This window comes from Pygoscelis adeliae, unplaced genomic scaffold (assembly GCF_000699105.1).
Source record: "Pygoscelis adeliae isolate BGI_AS28 unplaced genomic scaffold, ASM69910v1 Scaffold413, whole genome shotgun sequence".
In the NCBI taxonomy this organism is placed as follows: Eukaryota; Metazoa; Chordata; class Aves; order Sphenisciformes; family Spheniscidae; genus Pygoscelis; species Pygoscelis adeliae.
The window spans coordinates 1,784,337-1,794,682 of NW_008824403.1; the positions used below are offsets into that span (position 1 = coordinate 1,784,337).

The following is a 10,346-nucleotide window of genomic DNA, read 5'->3' on the forward strand; positions in this document are numbered from 1 at the left end:
AGCATAGCTTCCAGGAGGATCTGTTCCATGATCTTCCCAGGCACAGAGGTGAGACTGACTGGCCTGTAGCTCCCCGGGTCTTCTTTTTTTCCCTTTTTAAAAATGGGGGTTATGCTTCCCCTTTTCCAGTCAGTGGGAACTTCACCGGACTGCCACGACTTCTCAAATACGATGGAGAGTGGCTTAGCAACTTCATCCGCCAGTTCCTTCAGGACCTTGTGCACCTTCAGGTGCCTTAGATGGTCTTGAACCTGATGTTCTCCCACAGTGGGCGGCTCTTCATTCTCCCAGTCCCCGCCTTTGCCTTCTGCGGCTTGGGCGGCGAGGCTCGAGCACTTGCTGGTGAAGACTGCGGCAAAAAAGTCATTAAGTACCTCCGCCTTCTCCGGGTATCCCAGGTAACCAGGTCTCCCGTTTCATTCCAGAGACATTTTCCCTCGTCTTCCTTTTATCCCCAACATACCTACAGAATCTTTTCTTGTTGCCCTTGACGTCCCTGGCCAGATTTAATTCTATCGGGGCTTTAGCTTTCCTAACCTGATCCTTGGCTGCTCGGACAATTTCTCTGTATTCCTCAAAATCCAAAATAAAAGATTACTGGTTGTTCTGCTTTTAAACAACCTTCATGGGTTGAAGTGTGGATGTTCTTTAGGGAAAATGTGTAGTTCACCAAAGAGCGGAAAGGTTTCAGGAATGCATGAGCAACTGGGATTTTCACAGTACTGGAGCAGAATTTGCTGTCATCACCTCAGCAGATCAAGGTAGGGAGGCTAAGAAAGTCAGTTACAGCTACCCCCTGAACTCTGAAATCTGTAATATATGATATTATCTGCAATGGCATTAATAATGATACTCAGCTGGCTTCATGGGAAATCCTTTGGAAAACCTCTCCATTTCCTTTGCCTTTTGAAAGTTTGGGGGAGACATTTCTGTTGCTAATCCCCAATCTTTGGGCACCGGCCAGGTTTTACAACATAAAGGAAGTCACAATAAAGTTCAGGTCACAGGAAAAAAGCGCTAATCCCAGGGCCTTGAACACCACCCTGATTTCTCCTGATGTCCCCATAGGAGCTAGTGGCGAAAAAAGCCTTTTTCTTTGTAGATGCTGTCTTAAGTGAGAAGCTGCTTTCTGATATGACACAACATTTAAACAGGCCATTTACTCTGCACTGTTGCTCCTCAAAGCTTTGTGCCCTTCAATCATACGCTCAGCTTTTGAAATACGCCCTGAAAATGCTCTCAGAGCCCAGCTGAGGGAGCTCCTGCCACCTATGTGACCTTACAGCCTACTGCATGCACCTACCTTTCTCTGGGTCCTCCAGGCTGCTATTCACATGCTCCACTGCTCGGTCCACTTCTTTGCTGTCACAGACATTGAGCTGGACAGTTCTCATTCGATCACTGTTCATGTTGTCCAGATCCTTGGAGCCACCATCTCCCTTGTCCTAGAGGGGAAGAAAGCGTTGGTTTGAATCTGGCCAAAGAGCTTGCGTAGAAGATCAAATGCATAGCAACCATAAAATCAAGCAAGAGTGCACAGGGCAATCACAGAAAAATCAGGACAGTCCTGCAGCGCTCAGAGGAAGGGGAACAGACAGGGCTGCTCCTGCAGCAGAACACCATTCCTCGAGCATCTCCATCTGACCATGAGCTCTGCCACCAAGTCAGCTGATACAAACTGCTTCGACCGCCAAGAAAGCAGCCAGAGCTGGATCTGCCCCAGCAAGGCAACTTCTGCCGAGTACAAGCTCCTGAGATCAGGCTATGCCCCACTACCGCAGTGGTGGGAATGTAGTGCCATTCTCACTTTGGCTTGCATACGGGGCACAGCAAATAGCTGGGGAGCCGCTGCACATGTACATTGCATGTGCTTCTCAGTCGCGTTGCCAGCTCTGGGAGTGACAGTCCTAGAAGACAGACTGCCTGCCCACTGCTCTCTCCTTCGGCTGATCTACGCACACAGCTCCCACTGCCTGGAAACCTACCTACTGCCTCCAATGGACTCCTACAGAGTCCAATCATCAGGTGTCTGGCCAGCTTGCCTGCTAGCAATTCCCCCCAGCATCTTTTCCAGCATCTTGTTCTCTTCTCTGCATCCCCCCATGAGCTTTTCCTCACTCCCATTTCCCATCTCCACTCCTTTTTTTCTCAGCTCAGAACAACAGATTCCCCCAGTATACACATATCCACTCACAGCCCACAGCCATGTAACTGCAGCCAACCCCTGAGATACCTTTCACATGGGCTAGATGCTGCTGGCAACAAGGCTGCCATGCCCAGAGCTAGTCCCTTCAGAGTGGTAAAACATGGCTATGGTGCTTCCAGGACACAGGCATGGGATATTAATATCAGTTTGGGACTATCCCTGAATTACTCCCATGGTTATAAGCTACTGGACTGTGCTGGACCACTCCAGGGTACTTTTGTAGAGGATGGTGAGGTCTAGCTCTGAAAATAATCACTTTTTGGGAACATCCCTGTCTTTACTGTAAGAAACTCCCTCTGTCCCTTCAACATCATCCCTTACTAGAAGTCTTTTACTCCCCATTAACAGGCTAGCCATGGAGCATGTCCCACAGGATCACCTGACAGCCGCTCAGCTCTTCTTCCCCCATCACTCAACCCTCCAGGTAGCCCCACTCGCTGTGTCAGCATCAGCAGGCAAGCATCATTCACTCCTGAGCTTTTACAAGGCAGGTGTGATAGACAAGGCTTTTTTTGATAGATAGCTTTTTTCCCTCTGACCTGGAACAGATCAGTTCTTCATGGCAGGGCTGTTTCCTGACAGCTGAATGATATTAGCTCATTCTAAACACCTCGAGCCACAGGCACTCCCTGTCAGAGACTGTCAGTAGTCAGCTGTCAATGAGATGGTGCTCATCTCTGCAGTCTGAACCCAGGCTTCCCATTTGCCCCTCCCAGAGTGAGAGTCCCCTTCAGACATCATGCTTTAGATACCACACAAGGGTGGCCATACATCCCCCTGTCTCTGTGCCACCTGGTCTTGCAAAACACCTTCTTGGCTCCTCTCATTCCTGGGCTTATCCACTGTGCTCACAGACAGTTCACTAACTTAGGTACCTGATGTCTCCTCTGTCTTCTTCTCCACCCTTCTTTATTCCACTGCAGACTGTTAATACCGGTTAGTATTTGTCCTTAAGAGAAGGCATCTACTGCACTCTCTTCACACAGAAGCATAACGCATACAAAATGGAGCAGTTAAAAGTCCCATGCACAGCTTAGTGGTGTTTGCTTTTAATGGTGACTGAAAATAGAGTTTTGTGCTAAGTTTGCTGCTCACTCAAAAGCACTGTGGTGCCAAAGCCAGTGTGTATGGCAAAGCATTGAAAAACATACAAGTGGCACATGTGGGAATGCCAATGGGGCATCAGCAAATGCAAGCATGCAAGTCCTTTGGAAACAGCAGATATGGCTAAAGGGAAGGGGAAGAACAATAAGGCCAAGGTGCTTCTTTCCCCAATCCCAGGTCTGCGAGGTGCTACAAAATCTCTGGGCCACAGCAACACACCAGCCTCAGAGGCCTCGTAAGCTCTACCGGGACCTTCACAGCATCCTCTTCTTCCTTCCTTACAGGGTTGGCTCAGCAAGCCAACATCCCTCCTGCCCTCTCACCCACATGCGGCTGGGTGCTTGGACAGGGACCCCTGGGGCTGGGATCCTGGCCAAGAGTTGGACTCTGGGCATTAACCCAGACCCACAGGGCCATTCCCTTGACTCTTCAGAAAGGGCAAATGGGTGGTGTGTCAGGCACCCTGTGATTGTGTCATGCTCTCCTGGCACGGGATGCAGCCTGTCCCACAACCCCCGGGCCCATACGCAGCAGTGGAAGGACCTCCTCATGCTATGCCAAGAGACCAATATATCTCTGCTGTCAGTCCCAGGGTCCACTGTGCCCATGGCAAGAGGACCCAGCTCTTGCATACTGAAAAAGCACACCGCTGCCTCATCTTCCTCTTTCCATGGTAATACCCTCTGGGGCCCATGGGCTTCAGCTTGTATCTTTATCAGTGTGTCCTTGAAGTGGTATGTAACACCCTGCGGCTCTGAGTACTCTTGTTGAGCCCTACAGTAACTGGCCTGCATGCTGGCTTGCTCAGATAACCTCTGCCTTCTCATCCCCCTGCAAGCCCCAACAGGCCTGAGCACACAAAGCAAAGCAAACAGGGGTTCCACCACATTCCTGACAGCCGTGACAAACATCACATATGTCCACTGGTAACAGATACTGATGGAAAAATACCTTCTTCATCTTGTGTCAGCTGGCTCCTCCAGCTATTAACCAAAGAGGAAAAAATAAGACAGCTGCAGCGTGATCGTTCATTGGATCCAGTCTACCACTGTCTTTTGGCAATGAAGCATCAGCACAACTCTCACATGAATATATTTACCAGTGAAAATGTTACAAAGAAACTGTGTGTGAAATAGCACACTGTTAGCACAGATCCATCCTTGGGCTCCCCTCAGTCGTGACTCTAAACACCTCTCTCAGCTTTCCTTCAGGAAAAATAGTCAGGCGCTCAGGATCTGGCCGCTCTAGGAAACCTTTCCTGATGAAGAGTCAGCAATGCACACACTTTTAATCTGCAATAAGGACGTGACGTTCCTAAGACCAGTGCATACCCTGAGGACACGATGGCTCCCCAGGCTGGAGTATGCTTCTGATGTGCAGGTGTGCTGTGAAAAACAGTCCCATGAAAATAACACTGAAGTTTCATAGGCGTTTCCTTTCTGTCAGGGCTAGGTCAAATATACCCAAGCAAAAGATAATGCTTCTTATTTCTACCTCCACTTCTATCCAGCATCTAAAAACACACCAGCCTTTTTCTGCCTCTAAAATCAGCACCAGCAATAATTACACTCTGATCAGAATTCTGCTTATGGTTTTGCTAGTGAAACCTGTGGCAGAATGAGAAATCAGCTCAGTCTCTTGGAGATGTTTTAGTACTACAGAGCAGTTCTACATAAAATATATGGCCTGAAGACACAGGAGGCCAACCTGTTAACTAAGGAGCTTTGGCATTTTAGTTTTTCTGATGACAACTGCTGTTACCAGTCTTGCCATAGTCACACAGATTTTGGAACATGGGATGTGAGTCCAGCTAAAGAAGCAACATTTAATTACACAGTGATACAGCAAAGCTTTCTGCTGAGTTTTGGTGAGGAAATAAATATTGATCAAAGCCTAAAAGAGTTCTGGCATGCTGCTGCATGTCAGCTTACGCTAAAATAGTCAGAGGCCAAGATTTTCCACTAACATGCATTCAGTAGGATGAGTACTGAAGACACCAAAATGGAAGGGAGGTTTCAGTGACAGTTAAAAACATGCTCACTGAAAATCGGGTCTTTCTGGCAGCTCAGACAGGGGAAGTGAAACCCAGAAGGAACTTTGCAGCTCTGAAATTTTTGGCTCCAGTCAACATAGAGGCAGGCTATTATTCTAAACAGTGGTTTTTAAGTCTGCAACGTTCTTATATTCTCTAATGTTGATCTTCAGTTACAAAAGCTGAGTAGAAACATCTGCCAAAAAAGTACTCATCTACCCTCTCTCCTCTTGACGCCTTTTGAAAAGCAAGTTTATAAGTGTCTTGTTCTGCTGTGAAGCCTGTAGAGGGAGCCCAGGTTAACAAATAACCCCTTGACCCAAAGCTGAGACACCACAAGGGACGGAGCTATCGAAACACAAACTTTTCTTTTCAAAAAAAGCAGCATAAAGAAACTAATAATTTAAGCAAAACTTAGTAATAATGGAAAAATTAGCAGCAGAAAGAGTATTGATAACATAAAAAACATCTGGCAAATTCTCTTTAAGTAATATAACTATTCAAGATACATTTATAGTGACGAGTGAGCTAAAAGATTAGGATCAAAATGACTGACCCACCCCAGGATATCCCGAGGAGTAAGTTTATTTCTGTTGGGAAACAACCATGCAGCTAAAAAAGTGCAGTGCTTTATAAGGAGAGAGAGGCTAAGCTCTCTCCTACTCTCCATGACCAGGCATCTCTGACTGCCATAGAGAGCGCTCCTGGAGAGTGTATCAAGACTGTGTCACAAAGCTATTTGTGGCCTGATTCTGCTCTCATTTGCACTAGTGGAACTCTACCACCCTCACAGCGATTTCAGGAGACCCTCAATACACACTGAGGCATGGCTGTACTCATGAATATAGAAAAATATGCTCATACCACACACCACAAAATCACCAGTGGTTTGGTGTATGTCACAATTAATCAGAATAAACCCTGCGTAAATACGTATCGTCTGAGAGCAGGGCCAAAGCTCCAGACTCAACCTGATCCCAAAATTTGCTTATGGATAAGCCTATAAAATTAGATTTGGGGTTCCAGTCCATCAGATATGAAACAGACCACAACGTTGTGATCCAGGTAAGAACCTCCCTAGATACCGTTCAGTCCGGGTTCCGGTCTAGACCAGGTTATGTTCTATGAAATTCAAGCACCCGTGTCTTTCCCTTTGGACTACCAACCACCCTCCCTCTCCTTGGCAGAAAGCTGTGCAGAGTGGAGAGGGAAGACTGGATTTGCTACATGTCTGTGCACGTGCCACAGATGAAGAATACAGTTTTTGTTTTCCCTACCTTTTGCAGGCAGCCAGCGTAAACAATGAAGCCTTTGGTATGCAGGTGCTTGGCCAAGGCAAATCCAAACCCTGAGTCACAACCTGTTATAAGCACAGCTCTGCTGCCAATCTGCAAAACAAAACAGAACAAAACGTGCTGGAATTGAGTATTGTAAATCAGTGATTTGCAGTGCACAGAACAAAACCGTGTCCTTGGCCAGGAGCAGTCCGTTCCAGGGACGTTCTCTACACTCATTGCCAGCTACTGCCACCCAGTGCCTCCTGAAGACAAGAAATGAAGGTTTCATACCAAGTTCACTCCAGTGAGGCAGGATCACTGTCCTCCCAACACAAAGAGAAGTTCAGCACCTCTGGCAACGGGCTCCCAAAGCAAAGAGATCAAGCAAACCACCATTCTCTGGCAGTTCACATCCATCTTGCAATCTGAAAATACACCAGACAGTTCCCAAGAAATGTTTTCCCTTCAGTAGGAACTGTTCCTATATGTTCAAAGCATGCAGGAGTCCGCTATTCTGTGCCATGCAGCCCGTAGGGCGTGGGGAAGAGAGCTTGACTGAAGACAGGATATGGGTTAACCTTACTGACTGCTCACTCACCTTTCTCTCTCTAACATGTAAACCCTCTAGTGCTGGATTTTAAAAGCTAAGCAGAATCAAGTGAGTTTAATATTTGAAATTAAGACCAGCTGGTCATCAGTCTTTTTGTCTGTTTTTTGGTCTTCTTATTTTCCAACTTACAATTCAAATAGGAGAAGTACATCTCCCTCCTTCTCCAAACTCCTCCTTCTAACCCAAAGAGAGGCAGCAGTTAAGTAACAGGTTAAAAATTGCATGGTGTATCAGACATTTCAGGAGCAACAAGTGCACATCCAGCAAGGTGCTGCTGTGGATGGGATTAGGTAATAATTACTTGCAATTCATTCCAACTCATCTCTTTCAACAAACTAGAAATTTGGCTTTCCCGAGCATACACAGGGACTGATCAGGGTCACACTGGAAGCCCAGCAGCAATGCAAGGGCCATATCTGAACTCCTCTGAGACTCTGTCCCAGGGTTACGGAGCACAATGTGCATGCTCTAGTACTGCTACAGTGCTGAGTTCTGTGCCACAGAAAAGGCAAGAGGGCAAAACATCCCCCTTCCTTTTGTCTGGCACTGTTCCTGGCAAGCTAGGGCCTTCAAGGAAAGGGCTGTTAAAGAAGAGGGTCACTCTCCAGAACAAGAGGTGAGGACACACCGATTTATTTACATCTCTTTACACAACCATAATCCAGAGTAAGTGCTTTATTGAGAATTTGTCATGCAAATTCCCTTCACTCTAAGGTGGACGATTTTATCTGCCGAGTTGAGTTCCAAAAATAGAAAAAACCCACTAGTCTGATTGTTTATTTCCATCCTTAGCAGCATGTACCGTGCTACGTCAATGGAAGATCTGTGCTAGGAAAGAATGTGGAGTATGTTGGAGAGGTCCAGCTCGGAGTCTTTCTGGCAAATCAGAAAGAAGAATTTGGTCACCAGGCTTCAGGGATTTTAAAACCCCAGCTCAGCAGAACTAGTTCCTGGAAACCACAATCACGCTCACCTGATCGACTTCACTTGCATAAGAGCGGCTGCCACATGGGGACAAGAGAGGGAAGCAAAATCTTTGCACCGGCCTGTTAAAAAAAAAAAACAAACAACAGAACAATCACGCATGGAATATCTTGTCCGTACCCTGGCGCTGCAGCATACACATGAAAAGGAATGTAGTGTTGCCTATATACATGATGTAGACTGTAATTTGAGAAGATGGAATCCAGTCTACAGCTCTCCTTAGTCTGAGCCTGTGTGTTTCCTACAGTATGAAACATTTGCTTCTCAAAAGACCTTGATGCTATTTCCAGCTGCAGAAGCTGTCTGGATATTACCAAGAATTCTCAAATAGCTTCTGGTCTGGAGGCACAGAGCTGCTTCCACCCACAAAATGGGCAGTGCAGTATTTTCATTTCTAACACAACAACACTCACTTAGAGTTGCACAAAGCTGGGGTAGGGGAAGTCGTTAATTTGTCTGAAGAAAGTATTCTGCTGTGGCATTGTCTCTTATACCCAGTCTAAGGTCAAATTTGCTTGGATCTCTCTCTCTGCTTTTACACACAGCTCCACCCTTCTGTCATTTGGGATGACACTTCTTCCTCTGCTGTGACTACCTATTAGATACTCTTAGATTTTATATCCCCTCTTCACAACTGTTTAAGCTAAGAGACGCTATGTCTTTGAGCAATACCTGCCACGCAGATCTGAAGTCCTCCGCATAGTATGTCTCACTCCCAGGAAGATAAACCATGTTCACAAAGACAGACCAGAGCAAAGCAACAATGCCTTCCAGGGAGTGAGATTCTATTTAGAAAAGCTATGCTACCAGTAGCATCACGCTGTCTTAGGTCTTGCCATCATTCATCAAAACTGGGCCTAGACAACACACCAGAGTGACCCCAGCCTCTCTCCTTGCCAACCACCTCTCTGGATTATATCAGCTTTTTCATTTTTGCTTTGGGCACTGACATTGCCCTCCCAGAGCCTTCTGGCCTTCCCCTAGATGTGCTGTACTTCATCTACCCTCTGGCCCCTCTAACAACATCTATCCTTCAGCAGAGCTTATTTTCCAGGCTGCTCTTCTGTCTTCTAAGTGAATTTGCATAATCATTCACAATTATCTCCTGCTCAGACATCACAGGTGCTTCCAGGGTGACCTGTGCTACACTGAACAGCAATCTACAGACACTGTGGCCTCTGAGCTGCATCTTGGGAAAATAAGGCTAGAAAAAGGGTCTGCTAGGGCTGAAGCTTTGAACCAGATGGGAAAGGAGCTGATTTATATTCAGGCAACAGTGTTCGCTCACCTTCCTGCAACCGTTGAGCTCTTTTTCTAACTTTGAGTGTCACAAGCCCAATCAGCTCTTGAAACAGCCTCAGCCAATTTAATTGCTGCAAAGGCCAGTCCCCAGGCAAGTCTGTGTTAACATCACTGACCTGCAATCCTGGCTTGGAACTTTTATCTCGACAATAAACTTCTTGGTGTGTCTCAAAGTGCTCAGAAATGTTCATAACATTTCTTTTAGTTGCATGAACTTGATTTTTATTTTTCAGTGTCATCTCTGGTCCTGTTATTTCACTGCAGAGCACTGATTTGCTGCACTCTATTCACAATAACCTGTAGAGAATAACTACTTGACATTCTGCCTACCTTGACCTGAAGGCAAGGGCATAAAATAGATGCCGGCTGCTGATCGGCAGGAATGTCATCAGAGGAATGGAGATGCATCAGCTACGATGCATATGCGATGTTAGCCCCCACACTAATGTACCACAAGCCACTTTTGTCATTCTGCATGACTGAATTCTAGAGACTTTTAAAATGCACAGATGGTCCTCGAATTGAATCTGTGCCTGTAACCATGCATTCGCTTTTGTTCAGTTACACCAAAAAAGGCAGTCCTCAGTTTGAAGAGTCAAGTATATAAATGCTACCTCAATGCATTAAGATACCAGTATAGTGACAACACTGCCTTTCAGATGAACAGTTGGATTTCCATTTCAGGTTTAGCAGCTTGTGGGTACTTCAAAAACGCAACACATTTTTGCCCTGAGTACAAGACACACAAAGTACAAATACACAGTAAGCGAAACAAAAGAAGAAGAAGAAGAAAAAAAAGAATATGCTGAAAATTCTTTTCTCAAGTTAATA

General features: G+C 46.1%; 1 protein-coding gene across 2 annotated transcripts in view; it reads right to left on the minus strand.

Annotated features, from left to right (window-relative positions):
- Window positions 1–10,346, minus strand: part of BDH1 (3-hydroxybutyrate dehydrogenase, type 1) — a 16,907-nt gene that overhangs the window by 5,424 nt on the left and 1,137 nt on the right. For both annotated transcript variants that reach the window (XM_009320392.1, XM_009320393.1), the window contains exons 2-4: window positions 8,203–8,275; window positions 6,620–6,730; window positions 1,304–1,445 (exon numbers count right to left, since the gene is read on the minus strand). In XM_009320392.1, coding sequence (XP_009318667.1) covers window positions 1,304–1,445; window positions 6,620–6,730; window positions 8,203–8,275 — 326 coding nt within the window. The remainder of the gene's footprint in view (window positions 1–1,303; window positions 1,446–6,619; window positions 6,731–8,202; window positions 8,276–10,346) is intronic.